Source organism: Saccopteryx bilineata, chromosome 7 (assembly GCF_036850765.1).
Source record: "Saccopteryx bilineata isolate mSacBil1 chromosome 7, mSacBil1_pri_phased_curated, whole genome shotgun sequence".
NCBI lineage: Eukaryota > Metazoa > Chordata > Mammalia > Chiroptera > Emballonuridae > Saccopteryx > Saccopteryx bilineata.
In genome coordinates this window covers 38,231,680-38,248,263 of record NC_089496.1, presented here as the reverse complement: position 1 = coordinate 38,248,263, position 16,584 = coordinate 38,231,680, and the positions used below count along the sequence as shown (strand labels likewise).

At 38.3% G+C, this 16,584-nt stretch overlaps 1 protein-coding gene across 1 annotated transcript in view; it reads right to left on the bottom strand.

Annotated features, from left to right (window-relative positions):
- Nucleotides 1-16,584, bottom strand: part of HDAC9 (histone deacetylase 9) — a 967,189-nt gene that overhangs the window by 259,019 nt on the left and 691,586 nt on the right. The window contains exon 16 of the mRNA XM_066238685.1: nt 5,554-5,674. Within this exon, the coding sequence (XP_066094782.1) occupies nt 5,554-5,674 (121 nt within the window). The remainder of the gene's footprint in view (nt 1-5,553; nt 5,675-16,584) is intronic.

Here is a 16,584-nt window from a genome sequence, read left to right as displayed (position 1 = left end):
AAATAAACAAGTCACAAAATACTACAAAGAGGATAACATTACTTGGGGATCTATATAGCATAAATGTTTTGTCTTTAAAATATATGTGAAAATCTTCATTGTGACTCTCTCTTAGTATCACTACTTCATGGAATTTTTAATCACTGTGTTTATCTGCACTTTTATTTTCTACATTATCAACTGCACAAATAGAGAAAACAAAAATAACTATTCTTAAACCTCTTAGACTAAAAACTGCCTTGCAAAGGGATTACAGGGAAAGGCAGTGGGCATTTCTGTAGCACAGTCACATGGCTCTGAAGCACCCCAGCTGGGCCACGCCTGAGATCAGTGACTGAAACAGGTACAAACCCCTGTTTTCACCTCTCTCAAGGCATCTGTTCTATTGATGATCAATGAAATAATAATGAAAATTAAAAACAGGTTTGTGGTTGAATTCACATGTCACACCAATAAAAGTCTAAATAGATTTTAATGTCAAAGAAAAAGTTTGATTTTTGAAAACAATAAATTGTAGGAATTGATTTTTCAAATAGAATTGCCAATAGATGAAAACTAATAAACAGAAATTAAAGTCCAAATGAAAATATAGCACAGTTCATTATAGATAAGGATCTTCATGAAAGGAGGAAATAAACAACAAGTTATGAAAAAATATTAAACCTGAAATACTGATAACAGTAAAAGATACATTAAAAATTTATGGGCTCTGACCAGTTGGCTCAGCGGTAGAGCGTCGGCCTGGCGTGCGGGGGACCCGGGTTCGATTCCCAGCCAGGGCACATAGGAGAAGCACCCATTTGCTTCTCCACCCCCCCCCTTCCTCTCTGTCTCTCTCTTCCCCTCCCGCAGCCAAGGCTCCATTGGAGCAAAGATGGCCTGGGCGCTGGGGATGGCTCCTTGGCCTCTGCCCCAGGCGCTAGAGTGTCTCTGGTCGCGGCAGAGCAACACCCCGGAGGGGCAGAGCATCGCCCCCTGGTGGGCAGAGCGTCGCCCCTGGTGGGCGTGCCGGGTGGATCCCGGTCGGTCGCATGCGGGAGTCTGTCTGACTTTCTCTCCCTGTTTCCAGCTTCAGAAAAATACAAAAAAAAAAATAATAAAAAAATTTATGGATAGCTTAGGGAGGGGTAAAGTTTGATTAACTTGTTTATAACAAAGATATCTTTGTATTATTAAATATTTTGCAAGGATGTATTCATATGTCACATGTGAAATTAAAATAAATAATATTGTATATTTTAATATCTGAATTCTTTATTCCATAATAAAGAGAAATACTATTACAATGCAATAATTTTTAGAAATTTATTTAAACTCTAAGAGAATAAGCAAAATAAATGACATGTGGCTTAAGAGACTTGTATTTAGTAATGGTTACATAATACAAAAAAGACAACTAACCATAAATGTCAATTCAGTAGCATGCAAAAGATTTTAATTTATTCAACTGACTAGGATTTTTTTTTAATGTTATATTGCCTTATCCAGGAACTGAGCTCTGGGTAGCCGCATGATAATGAAACTGGTAGTAAGAACGATAGGAATAGTGATGCTAAGAAAACCTCATAGCAGAAATGATTGGAGAGAATGTTTTCAGAGTGTCATCTTACAGGGTCTAGAGCAGGCGTGGCCAACAGTTTTTTGTCCCCGGACCAGATTAGAAAGAAAACTTTTTTCACGGGCCAGACGAAATAATAAATTTTAAAAATGTTAAATACAAAAACGATTCATTTAAGTAAACACAATTTTATTATATAATTTGTTTATGAATAAATGTAAGTAATTTAGTACAACAAACTAACAAAAAAACTAATGTGACGTGTTAAGGCGCTTTGCATCGCCTATTACTTTTTAATATCTGGCTCTATAATTGTAGTAGCTATTCTTAACACAGCCTCTAAATGTAAATCATTCAATCTTTATCTTGTACTTTTATTTAGATTCATTAAGGAAAAGATTTGTTCACAAATATAAGTTGAGCTGAAGATTACTAAATATTCCTTGGCAAGTTTTTTTTAAATTTCCATATTTTCCATTATTCAATTGCTTATAAAAATTGCACAGATGAGTACAAAAGTTGTAAATCTTTATCATGGAATTTAAAAAAATAAATAAAGAAGTATCGCAAATTCATTCGACCAATTATTGGAAGTTAACCTTAGATTAGTCACACGCGGAATTCTTTTCCGCATATCACTATCTTCTGAAATATCTTGATTTCCAATAATCAAAGACACTTCCGCTTCTGAGTAGCTGAGATTTTAAGTTTCATTGTTTTACAATGGCTAGATATCATAGCTTATGTATAACGATTTAAAGTACCACTTATTTCATTTCCACAGTGCGTCGTGCAGAGAATATTAAAAATTTAATCATGGGCTGCATAAACTCATTCCAAGGACCGGATCCAGCCCGCAGGCCGTATGTTGGCCACGCCTGGTCTGGAGTATTTAAAGAGACAAATGATGAACATTCTCAAATCTAATTATTTTATAAGCTATAGATATCTTTCAAGATACAAAAACTAACAGGTCTGGTCATAATGAATTTCTTTTTAAATTTTTCCTTTTAACTCCACAAAGTAACTATCAAGAGTGGTGAATCAGGCTCAGGAATATCATAAACTAAATGAATTTTAATTCAATGTGTGTATGATTGACAGACACCCACCCACCCACCCACCCACCCACACACACACACAAATCTGTTTTGGGAGTAAATTGGGGGAAGAAAAAGGATATACAGGAGTGAAAGAAAAGGATAAAGAGAAATATCATGATGGTTATAAATTTCTACACATTTATACATGGTGGCTTCATTCTGGTTTTATTTAGATCTCAATAATACAAATATTTATTGAGATCTAAATAAGAAAACAAGCCAGAAGAAAGCAAATCTTATACAGAACAAAAAATGTCTGGAAAGTTAAAGTTTAGAAAGGATGAAATCATTCACTTAGAATTTAAACTGAGGAAAATCCTTGATTTCTGGATTCACATGAGAAACTAAAGTAGTTTAGATATGGACCAAAGTTGAGTTTTGAGCCTGACATCAAGACTGAGCAATGAATAATAATAGCCTTGCTTATATTTACTCATGTGGCCTACAGAGAATATTGAACTTGTTGCACTGTCCCTGAGAGGTGGCTAAGGAATTCCATGTATACATCCAAAGCCAACTCTAAAATCATCAGTTGTATAAATATTATCCTACATTAAATACTCAAAACTAATAAGTGGCCAATTTATGTGAATTTAAACTTAAAAATTAAATTATTGATACTTGTGTGTTCACTGCATATATACATGAAAAGAATTGACCAAGGTCTAAAATATACATTGGAATTTATTTTTATTTATTAATTTTTTTTTTTTTTTTTTACAGAGACAGAGAGAGAATCAGAGAGAGGGATAGATAGGGACAGACAGTCAGGAATGAAGAGAGATGAGAAGCATCAATTCTTTGTTGTGGCACTTTAGTTGTTCATTGATTGCTTTCTCATATGTGCCTTGACCGTGGGCCTTCTTCAGCAGACTGAGTAACCCCTTGCTCGAGCTAGCGACCTTGGGTCCAAGCTGGTGAGCTTTTACTCAAGCCAGATGAACCCGCGCTCAAGCTGGCAACCTCGGGGTCTCGAACCTGGGTCCTTCCGCATCCCAGTCTGATGCTCTATCCACTGTGCCACCGCCTGGTCAGGCTGGAATTTATTTTTAAATCATCAAAAATTTAAATGCTATTTATTTTGCATATTTTGAGAAGATTAGTTTTGTTCAAGTGTCAAATTTCATTTTTAAAATATGGTGTGGTGGTATTACCACGTTTCATCAATAAATATTTCTAAGTTGTTCAAATTTAAACTTCATTTCTTTCACAAATATATTTTTTCTCTTAAAATGTGGAAAATGGTTTTTTTGAATACTTCTTAAACACCTACATGTAATTTCTTCCCAATTAAATCTAAAATATCTAGTCTTACGTCTAGGCTTATTTATAGTTTAAGACCATAGTAAGAAAAAGGGGGGTGGTTGCTACTTATTTTCTCTTAACTAAATTTAAAAAAAAATCAAAACGAACATGGCTTCCTATCTTTGAATGTTTGAGTATTTTGACCTCATAAAATCATGAAAGTCTGGTTTAATTCATCTGTGGGTAAACTGTGTGAGATTATTAATTCATGTAAAAATAAGGATATTTATTACATAATATCCTCAACAAATAAAGTACTTTATGTAAAGGAGCTACATGTATAGAGATTCCGTCCTTCAATAGAAAGAAAACATACAGAATATATATGTTTAATAGGTATGTGCCTTTATATATATTTATATAGGTTTAATTCTATACAAATTTCTTTTCATCCTCAAATTTTAATAATGTTTTATAAAAATTGAATAACTTTCATGTGTTGCCCTTTCTGACAATTTCTTTCCAAGCTACCACTACCTCCCCTGCACACATGTGTGTGTGCACACACTCACCCATAAGCCTCTGCTTCATAAATTTAGGGATATCCGCCACTCCTTTTGAAAATGCAGATTGTAAATGTTATAATGGGTAACTGTTAATCTCCCCTTATTATCATTTTCCAAGATGTCTGCCTACTACATGTCATATACTTGCTTTTGAATCATTTTAGACTAATTAACATGAAATAATTTTGAAATAATATTGAATTCAGTGAGAGTCCAATGATTTGGGACTCACACAGAAGTTTTATTGATAGAAGAGAACAAAAAAAACCCTAAAATGCATTTTTTTAAAGTTAAAGATAGTCAAGAAAATGTTGTTTTGGCATATATCACCATGTTGTCTACTGTTATTCCATTGTAAAAGGTTATTGATAAACTTAATAGAATAGTTTCAACTAAAATAAGGTTTGTAATAAACTTTTTTCAAATACGTTATTTTTATCTCTCGTATAAAGTTTATATAAACCAGTGCAACATTCATTTTATTTTAAAATCTGATGGCAATGACTTAAAGAATAATACATTAACAAAAATTATGTTTATTAGTTTTCTAGTTCCACCATCTAATTTACTGTTTAATTCCATAGCTAGATATTAAAATGATTACATTAAGGTTTAAAATGCATAAGGAGTTTTCACTTAAAAGAAGTTGTACTATGCTGTCTGTCAAGGTCATACAAAAAAAAAAAGAACTAAACAATACAAAACAAAAGGAAAAGGTGAAGATAAACGTGCAAAAAGAACATGAAAACCTTTCTTCTTTTAGGTTAAAAATGTAAGCAAACAAACTCGACAATGCATTTATTCCTGTGTGCTAAAATACAGTGAAGAAATGCTATTCAAATAAGGATTAATTTGAAAGTAAACATCTTGGTACTTGCATGTTCATTTTTCTAATGCAAGATTTTTCTTAATCTACATTGGCTCCTCTTGCAAACGACTCATTCCACAGAGCAACGCTGATGGAAAAGCTGATTTTTTTTTTTTGTCACACTGCTTGCCAAGCATTGTGAACTGACACCAGCCTTGACTAATGACAGTGCTGGAATGTGCTGTTCTCAGTAGAATGGAGGCCCATACAGACCTAGGCATGTCCTGGGGTCCGGCTTCTGTCCATCCAGGGGGTTGGTGCCATACAACAGTGAGTGATGTTCGGAGTGAACAAGCTGTATTTCCTCCAGGCTGGCTTTTCGACCTTGGATTCGCTGAAAGAAAACAGCAGAAGCCTACAGTACTCCACTGACAACATTTAGAAGCAAATAAGGCCCCAAGTCGCATTTAAGATGATTAATAATGGGCTGAGTTTCATCATGTAGGAATGTGACACTGATTTGCTTAGTAAAGTACCAAAATACTATTTGAAAAATGAGAGTGGGCAAGGTTCAGAACCAATGGATTGCTTACGCCTAAATGGGCAGTTGACATAAAGCATATTCTTCTTCGGCATAAAAAAAAACTATAACCAAGAAATTAATAGTTAACTCCTTTGTAACAGTATCAGCTTAAAAAGAAGTAGAGTCTATTCTTTAGCTGAGAAGTACATTCGTGAACATCTTATTTTACACTCACCTAAAAGAGGTTGTTGAAACAAATTCCTTATTATTTCTTAAAGGACGTAAGTGAGACACGAACATTTTAATGCATTTGATTATGACAGATACGCTGATCACTCCATGTGCATGCACCTCACAACAGTGTTAATCTAGACTAATGTTACCCAGGGTGTGTCCTATGAGATCAGAAGCAGTTCAGGAACTGTTTACCAAGGGTCTATGATGAGGTCTGTATAGAATTCAAAGTACATATTTATAAACTTTGATAGTAATTTGATAGAATCTTTTATGTCCATTGAATCTAATATGATCTTCAATTACCTTTCTTTTTGTAGTATTTCACATTTAATGTATTTTATAGAAGTCTTCGTTTGTGACAGAATGGAAATTAAACAAAAACAATAACCGCTGCTTACTCAGAGAGTTGGAGACACTCTAGACCTGTTATTTTTATACACACGCTAGGCAGAGACTTTTCCTTTATCTGAGAAAGAATGGTCTTTCAACAAAGACAAAACTGTACATTTAGTTGAGGCTCAGTCAGTCAATATGCAAAGTGTTCTTTCTGGCCACATTTCTCAGTGGGCATATCTGCGAGCCCAATAAACACCAGGTCACTGTAGGGAAGTGAATTAGCTCAACTTCTGAAAATTGCCATGTTTCCTAAAATTGCCCAGACAGTGTTACTAGTTCCTTAAATACGTATCACAACCAGGTGCTTGTAAGGTAGTATATTAGAAGAGAACTACATACAGTGAAATTCAAAGAGAATCTGATCAGGGAGTACTGCCCTTTCATATCTCTGCCCATGGAATCAGCAGCTGACTGAGACACATTAGGTGACAATACCTCTCCCAGGACCTGGACAATTCCAGTTTCAACCTCCTTCATTTAAGGTGATGGGGCTGCTACTGAAGTGTGATTCACTGAGGGAACAGGCCAGGAAACCTCACTCTACTGACACTTCCTAGGGGTTTACTGAGTAGAGGGCAGAGCTGTGCTTTTCACTGAAAGTAAGTCATGTAACAGTGAGAGAGGAGTGGTCGGAGGACCCAAGGGGGAACAGGTAGGTAACATGAGTGACGGAAACCAGAAACTTCTTGACACTGTGCCATTATTTGCCAAATAAACAAACAAATGCTTATAGAATTTTCTTTGTCATAGTATTGACATTCCCTCCTTTTGACACCCAATTTACATTTCTAGAAAAGTAAAAATATGTTTCACAAAATTATTCCCAGGTAGGTGTTAAATATTGAAATTAAATCATGTAAGCAATGCTGAAAACTAAGGCAAATTTAGTGATGACCATCTGGTCAGTTATTGCTCTGATCAATAAATGAACATGTCGTTGACCCGCATGGCTTGCTGATAAACATTAAATTTGGAAATGTTTATGGTACAGTAGAATGAGAAAGCAATAGAATGAGAAGTAATGAGATAAAAGTAGGAAGTGAAAGTTTAAAGTCAATATTAAAGCAAAACGTTTTAACTGTGAGATTTCAGCTGGTAGAAAATCCAAAATAAATAGTGGTAAATTCATGGTCTGAGTCATCTAAAATTGGAACGAGCAGAGCCCTGGAAACCAGACTGTGGCAACCAGTCCTATCAGGCAGAATAATGAACATCATAAAATTACAGGGCTTCCTGCTCTCATTTCTATGAAGCTAAGAAATCCATAGCTACTAACATTTTATACACGGATACAGTGAAACATCTATATCTCAAATAATGTCAGTTCTATAGCTAATAATCAGACCCACATTTTGATACCAAAGCTTCACTGATTTCTTTTCCTTTTCCCTTTTCTATAAATATATTTTTCAGCTCTAAATTGAATTTCTGTCTCTGGTACGATATTAAAGACCATTAATAAGAATTCTATCTTTCTGTTTTCATTACAACCACACTCCAGGCTTGTCCCAACATCATTTCTCATGGTCTCAGTCACATATGTGAAAAAATAATCTGCTAACGAGATCCAAAAATTCAAGGTAGCTCAAGTGCTAAGAAATCATAAGCGGACACCTGCTGAACTGAGTATCAGTCATCGCCTTGTGTAACATCCGCTAACCATCAGTAAGGAGACAGCTTCAGGCCCGGCCCATTGGACACATACTTACTCTCAGAGTCCCCATTCCAAGTTCACACTTCAGTCTTCCTTGGCCCTATCAAAATGTAACACGTCACTTTACTGCTTTGACGTCACCCCCTCTTCTTTTATTACTATAAAATATATTTCTTTTAAAAAATAATTACACTAAATATGAGAACTACTTATTCTTAACAATCACCTTCTGTCTCCATGGCTGCTGGCAAATAAGACTCAAAACAGGACAGACATGTATCTTCAGAAAGAGAACTGTGAAAAAATTCATAAAAGACCAACATGAAAAATGTCTCCACCTGGAAGAAGGGTGTGAAGAAAGCAGGTTCTGAGACTCATATCTCCCGGGGCACTGCTGTGGGAATGTGAAGGATAACTAAGCCCAAAATTCTGAAATGGCTACAAAGTTTCCTCCTTCCTTAACTCACAGTCTCCCGGAATACTTCCCTTTTGCCTCACTTTCATCAGATGTCTTAGATTTGTCAATTTCACTTTTTTCCCCCCCTCTCAAATGGAGGTCTCCAGTGGTTTTCATTTTCTGGGATTATCATGTATAATTTATTACGTTACTTGTTTACATGTGAATATAAATATTCTCATTGAATCCCTTCCCATATTGTCTATTTCCTGTGCACCCTTTATCCCTTTATTTCTCTCTCTTGAGTCAAAGGTCAACAGCGCGATGAGTCACAAAATAGGAAAAAGTGCTCTGATCATCGTAATTTAGGGAGATACTGATTTCCGTTCTCAGAGATATTCAGTCTGCGATGTCTATCTACAGTCATCTACAGGACCAAAAGGATTTCTGAGAATCCTGCATATATTTGGAAACAGAATGTATTTCAGAGATGGCATTCATGTGGGTATATCTTGGAATCTCAGCTGAGATCCAAATATAGGTCTTAAGTACCTGGCTAATCTAGGTCTGGGGAAGAGAGCTGATAGCTCTTCCTTCATGTTCTTCAAAGAGAAACCCTACAATGCAGGACGTGTCCATTGTTCTGTCTTCATTCCGTGTGACCCACACATAGGCACTTTCTCCCCTGCCAGTCGGAGAGGAACTAATAGGCATGGAGGGCCCACTCTCTGCTAAGCCCCTGGCTGCTCGTTTGGTTCAGAACCTCCATCTCCATCCTGGTTGGAAGTCTGATGAAAGGACTTTAAAATGATCACATCACTGAGTCTCACAACACACCACGGTTCTTTCCTAAAGAAACAGTCTTTCCAGAGTAAAGCCCATTAATGCAACCTGATTATAGAAGGAATGATCTGAACATGATCTCCAAAGTCATATTGTGACAGGATGAAATGCGGCCTGCCCACACCCACCCACACACAGAGCACACACACACACACACACACACACACACACACACACGGTATAGATTCATGTGTGTTGTTTCTTTCTGCCAAGGAGCAGGGAAAAAAGGAAACAGTTCTGTTCCTTCCCCTCCTGTGTTCAAAGGCTGGATTGGGGCCAGTGTCCTAATCAGTTCTCATTGGCCCTGGAGGAATCAGAACCTTTTGTAAAATATAATAAAGGGCATAAAATCACGATAAAATGCATGAAAAAGCAGTGCCTTTGGTTAGGGAACTAGAAATAATTTAGCAGAACAGATGGATTGCATTGGTTTGGTATTATTGAGAACATGAAAGGGCTCATTTTGTGGCAGTTCCAAACTAAGAGAAAATGTCCAACTTGAATTTGACAAGTCAAAGTACCTGCCTCTGCTGGGGGGACCCCATTTTCTTTAATCATTTTCAAAGTGCTGACATATTAGGCAAGAATTTCCACTGAAAATATCTCATTTTCTGAAAATATTTCATCCAGTGTCCCTGAATAGAGAGATGTAGGTTTTTGGGGGTTTTTTCCATACAAAAATCCACAGGACTGCAGACTTACAGAATTAAAGATTCATAAATGACTTATGAGTGTCAAAGTAATCCTTTGTTACAAATTCCATACTTAACAATGAATGAATCAGTTCATGGCCTGTTCATTATTCTTGAGACACTTTTCTCTCTTAAACAAATAATAAAAAAATCCAGTTTCATGCATATGCCCATACTTAACAGTAAATGAATCAGTTCATGGCCTGTTCATTATTCTTGAGACACTTTTCTCTCTTAAACAAATAAAAAAATCCAGTCTCATGCATATGCCCAGGTGTACAGACTGGAGTCTTCAAATACTACAACAGCCAACTGTTTCTTTAAACGTTACATAAAAGATAGTTACAATGCCCTCCCCTCAACTGCATTCTCTTCTTGCATGTATCCTTCATCATCTACTAACCTGTTCTCCTCAGAGCTCTCTTAGAAAGAAAAGGTAGTGGAAACTGGGAATAGGCAGATGGCCCAGCAGGCTTGTGGTCCTTTCTGTTGGTCACATGGAGAGAGTGAAGTGGAAGTTGGGAGTCTTGAGTTCTGGTTCTGACTCTCTTGTCCTTAATGAGCCCAAGGGCAGCTCTAACTGACCTTTCTGGACCATTCTTTCTTCATATATATGCATAAGGAGGTTTGACCAAATTATTTCAAAGCCTCCTTTTAGCCCTAAAGTAATAAGATTCTATATGAAATAACACAATAAAAAGTCAATAAAATATCCTTTATTTTTATTTATAGGTTTGCCTCAGGCAAGGAAATATATAATTGAAACGAAACATTACTATGGTTGATGCAAGAGAGGAGATCAGACTATGAGGGTTTTCAAAAGGACTCTAAATATTCTTTGAAGCCCGTTTTTTATAGACTTCATTATAATTGAAAAACAAGAACAATTTTTAAACTCATATTCTTAGCCTAGGGCAACTTTAAAATAATGAATAATTTTCCCAATTTAAAAATATTTTTATGTATGTGACTTTGGAATTAGCGCCACTGTTATTTCTCAGGTTAATGCTAACTTGGTTCCATCTCCAAGTATTTGACTTCATTTAGCTTAGGAGGTTGAAACTTTATAAACTTGACTATTTAGGGCAGTGATTTTTTACATAGGCTGGCAACTTGGAATCAGATGCGGATGTTTAAAAAGTGTGGATTCCAGGGTCCTACCTCCAAAGCTTTGGATTAACTTTTCCTGGGTTCAGCCTGGCATTCAGGTACTTAGAACCACCCCGTGGGTTTTAATGGGCAGCCTGGGTCGAGGACCACATGTCAGAGGGACCGGTCTATTCTTCCTGTTCATAAGTGAACTCAAGATGCTGATGCTGTACTGACTGACCAACATTTGGGACTGAAGAGGAACTAAAATAAATGGTTGGCACACAGAAGCCTGGGACACACATGCATGCACATGCACACACACACACAAACACACACTCACAATTCTATCTGATCTTCAAAATGGCAAGTGCCTTCTACTTGCTTATAATAGTGTTTGGGGTTTTTTATATTTGTTTGTTTGTTTGTTTTTGGTGTTTTTCTGAAGTGAGAAGTGGAGAAGCAGAGAGACAGATTTCTGCATGCGCCCGACCAGGATCCACCCAGCAAGCCCACCAGGAGGTGATGCTCTGCCCATCTGGGGCATTGCTCCATTGCAACTGGAGCCATTCTAGCACCTGAGGCAGAGGCCTTGGAGCCATCCTCAGTGCCTGGGCCAACTTTGCTCCAATGGAGTCTTGGCTGCGGGAGGAGAGAGAGAGAGAGAGAGAGAGAGAGAGGAAGGAGAAGGGGAGGGGTGGAGAAGCAGATGGGTGCTTCTCCTGTGTGCCTTGGCTGGGAATTGAACCCAGGACTTCTACACGCCAGGCCAACACTTTACCGCTGAGCCAACCGGAAGAGTCAATAATAGTGCTTGATTCAGTGATTACAATTTATTTAAAAATATTTCAGGGCATCGAGTAATTTCAAAAGCACCTCAGAAAAAGCACAAATATTATTCAGTAATAAATGTCTCAGCGCTAAGAAGCATATGTATTATATATTTTTTAATATTTTATTTCCAACCATTTCAAATCATTATGCTCATCAGAAAGTTAAAAAAAGGCCCTGGCCGGTTGGCTCAGCGGTGGAGCGTTGGCCTGGCGTGCGGGGGACCCGGGTTCGATTCCCAGCCAGGGCACATAGGAGAAGCGCCCATTTGCTTCTCCACCCCCACCCCCTCCTTCCTCTCTGTCTCTCTCTTCCCCTCCCGCAGCCAGGGCTCCATTGGAGCAGGGATGGCCTGGGCACTGGGGATGGCTCCTTGGCCTCTGCCCCAGGTGCTGGAGTGGCTCTGGTCGCAGCAGAGCGATGCCCCGGAGGGGCAGAGCATCACCCCCTGGTGGACGTGCCGGGTGGATCCCGGTCGGGCGCATGCGGGAGTCTGTCTGACTGTCTCTCCCCATTTCCAGCTTTAGAAAAATACAAAAAAAAAAAAAAAACCTAAAAAAAAAAAGAAAGTTAAAAAAAGTTATCCCTTAATATAACTGCTCAATTTTCACAATTTTATGCAACTGAACTACCTCCACTGTAATTATTTTTAAACATCAGTGTAAATGAGCAATTTAATCATTTGGGTCAAAGCACTGCTTTTTTTAATATAATATATATAGTAATCATATATAAAACAAATGATTGTGATGATTTTGTGTGTTACTTTAACACTACAATTTTCAGATAGTTCAAAAACATAACTTTGTTTTTTTTAATAAATATTTGGTTAATAAGTTGCTGTTTAAAAAAAATCCTGGATCACTTTCCAAATGGACTCAGAAGGATAGAGTGACTTATTTGCTTTTATTGCCTGTTCTCTATATTACCTCTTCCTGTTTTGCAGAAGTAAAAAAAATAAAAACAAATAATTCCAAATCATCTTAATTCTGATTGTAGGCTGCACAAACATTTTTCATGTATTCATCTGTCTGTGTGCACTCTACTGAGATATACAGATATTTCTCGAAATAATGACAAAATGTACCCTGCTTTACTCATCACATCTACGTCATCTGTACTGCTTCCTAAGATTGCTATATCTTCAGTGACAATTCATAAGACGTCCAGTTTGAGAGGGTTTTTTTACTGCGTTGTGGTTAGATTCTAAAACATAAAAACACATTTTTGTGGGGCTGTGTTTTTTTTTGCAAACTAAACAAAACAGTAAGCTGTTATGTGCTGCCATCTAGTTAGATTACTCTATAAAACAAATATTTAATTGAATTTCCATTACCTTGCAGTATTCAGGGCTTTCTTTGTAGCCCTGATGTCAGAAAATGGGCACATTCCAAAAGTGTTTCCCGAAAGGGTACTGCATTTCTTTATTTAGATTTGCAAAGGGTATTTTAAAATCACCTCTGTGTGTGCAGGAAGGTGTGCTGGACACCCTGGCCCCGAGCTCCTTGGCATCTTCAGATGTTACGTTAAACCTGCTCTTCACTTTTCCCATCGGAACCGTTGAGAAGTCCCAGGGGGGCAACGGTAGCCTGGTTTTGTGTCCCAGAATTGTTTCGTAATTAGTCTGGGTTGGCACTTGAATGAAAGACTTAAACATCGCAGGACAGTGTGTTGCTTATGGTTTTTGCTTAGGAATTAAGCAAAACAGAGTTCTTCAATACTAGTCACAAACAGGCAATGCAAATTCCACATCATGTGTAATCCAATCCATCATAATAAAATGTTATTATTCTCCAAACAAATGTGAGAGCAAGCAAATGTCTGTGGGTGGCTCGGTGGGGCTGAGAGTCATGAGCCCTTCTGGAAAAACAACTGCAAGTGCATTTCTAACAGATGATGGGTCAACCCCTGCAAGCTTTTTAGCAGAGAAGGGCACATTCTTTTCTGCAGTGTAGAAACCTGGCTACCTAATCTAGAGGCTTGTTCTGGAAGAGGCCACCAATGACCCATCTAGATCTATTTCTATGGTAACAAAAAAAAGCTGCTGGTTCTGCATTTTGCTCCCAACTGAATCACTAAACAAACTATGGATGACACAACAGGGGGAAAATGAAATGGTATTGGCATGAAGGCCTACGAAGCACCTCAATATTTTAAAAACTGTTTGACATGTCATGCCAAAAGAAGTTAACCCCTGTTACTGCTGTCCCCTGACAGAATGAGGACTGATGATTTCTCTGGCTGCTAATCCGGACCAGTAAGCACAGCTTACACTATAGTTTACAAACTAAAAGCAATGTGTTTACTAAAACTTCTGTCTACTCTTAACCAGAGAAAGTGCTATGTTCTAGATGAACTCCTTAGCCATCGCATTTCATATGTTAGAACTGGAAGGATTCTAGATTATATCCTGCCTAACACCCTCATCTTACACATGGGAAAACCAAAGATCAGCAGGATTACATGATTTAACAAAAGTACACAGATAATTAATGGCAGGGCTGAGATGGACCAATGTTGAACAGTAACCTCTTGAGAATCCACTGTGGTTCATTTTCTACATTGCCACATGAAATGACACATGCACAAGTTTGATTTGTGGATCAGTCGCTTGTTTTGAAACAATTGAGCCCTTTCCGTGTTTTCCAATTGCCATCTTTTCTATAATATCGTCGTTTAACTGCAAAACTGACCACTCTGTCGATGGAGAAAAGCTGACTCTGCTCTGTGTGCCAGCAGAACGGAGACTCCCTACAGTTGATCCCAGTGAAACGGTTACCCAAACAGAGAAAGGAACAGGGACGAAGGCAGAAGGGGGGTCTCTTCAACAGGAGGTGCAGGATACTTCCACCTGCGCACTGTGTCACATGAACATCCCTTCCTCTAGCTCTTGCTCAGAGGGCCCCTCTGGTGCTGCTAAGACGACGGAGGCTGCTGACCACAGTCGGTCTCATTTTATCTATTCCCCCAGCTCAATCCGTGAGTGTTTAAAATCACTGCAATATAAAACTAGTGACTCAAAGCCCCTGGAGTTAGCAATGCACTAGAATGCTGTGATCTGTCCATGCTCATCTGCAGTGGCTGGGATGAGACTCCAGGGTGTGACAAGGACCCGAATGTGAGAAGATGTCAACAGTTCTGCCTCAGTGGGCAGAAGTGCAGGAAGACCGCCCAGCTGGAAAGCTTTCATAGGCGATGCAAAAGGGAGGCAGGAATGTTCACAGGAACAAACGTCCAGTAAGACTGGTCCAGGCCCTGGCCGGTTGGCTCAGCGGTAGAGCGTCGGCCTGGCATGCAGGGGACCCGGGTTCGAGTCCCGGCCAGGGCACATAGGAGAAGCACTCATTTGCTTCTCCACCCAACCCCTCCTTCCTCTCTGTCTCTCTCTTGGCCTCCCGCAGCCAAGGCTCCATTGGAGCAAAGATGGCCCGGGCGCTGGGGATGGCTCCTTGGCCTCTGCCCCAGGCGCTAGAGTGGCTCTGGTCACGGCAGAGCGACGCCCCGGAGGGGCAGAGCATTGCCCCCTGGTGGGCAGAGCGTCGCCCCTGGTGGGCGTGCTGGGTGGATCCCGGTCTGGCGCATGCGGGAGTCTGTCTGACTGTCTCTCCCCATTTCCAGCTTCAGAAAAATACAAAAAAAAAAAAAAAAAAAAGACTGGTCCACCACAAGTGAGTCCGCTTGCTGGTTTGTGTGCTCCATATGGGATTGCGTAGACAACAGGATGGTTTGGCCTCCAAATTGCATTATCAAAACCATAAAAACCTTACCCTCAACTCTAAAATTTACGAATGAGAATGAAAACCTTCTGCTACGTGATAATGGATGCTACCAGCAAATGATGAATAGCGCACTTGCACTCAGGAAAGAATCAGAGAAATAGCTCGAGCTCCCATTCCTTCACTCTGGTGTTTTGAGGTAAAAGATACATTTGGTCAAAAGCCGAAGTTTAAATATGAAAAACATTTGATAATTCTACTATAAACATATAATAACACTGGTGAAACTAAATCTGTACACAGTGTTCTGGCGTATTCATTCCCAAAATCCCAGCACTGAATGAACCATAAACATTATCTATGATTTGATGTAAAGAAAATAACCGTTTATATCTCCTGTAAGATGAGATATATTGTTGATCTTCCAAAGAGAAAATCAATGATGAAAATAATTTAACATGAGAAATAAATGCACTGAATGAATGACTGTATATTCAAAAGTCAGCTGTTTTTACTATTCTGCAGAGAAGGATCAGATTGGTACTATTACACTATCAAATATAGGCAAGGGCACCTGACTCTGAAAAGCATTCTGACCACTTTGTGCATTTCGAATTCAACTGAAGTATTTGCCAGTTTCACTTTAAACTAAATTGGCTTTGAGTAGCAATTTTCTCAACTTCATTTTGGGTTGCCAAATATTAATTAACTCAAAAATAGTAAAGAAGATTGCATCTCTATCAGAGTATAGTGAATTTAATATGGCCTTAATGTATCAGTTTCCTCATGACACACATTAATCAAAATATTAGTCCTTCAATTTTTTTTCCCCAAACTTGAAAGGGAGCCTTTTGGAATTATCATTTTTACTTTTAAACTTTGAAACAGATTTTTCTAAATAAAAAATGGGACTCATCAGGAACGTA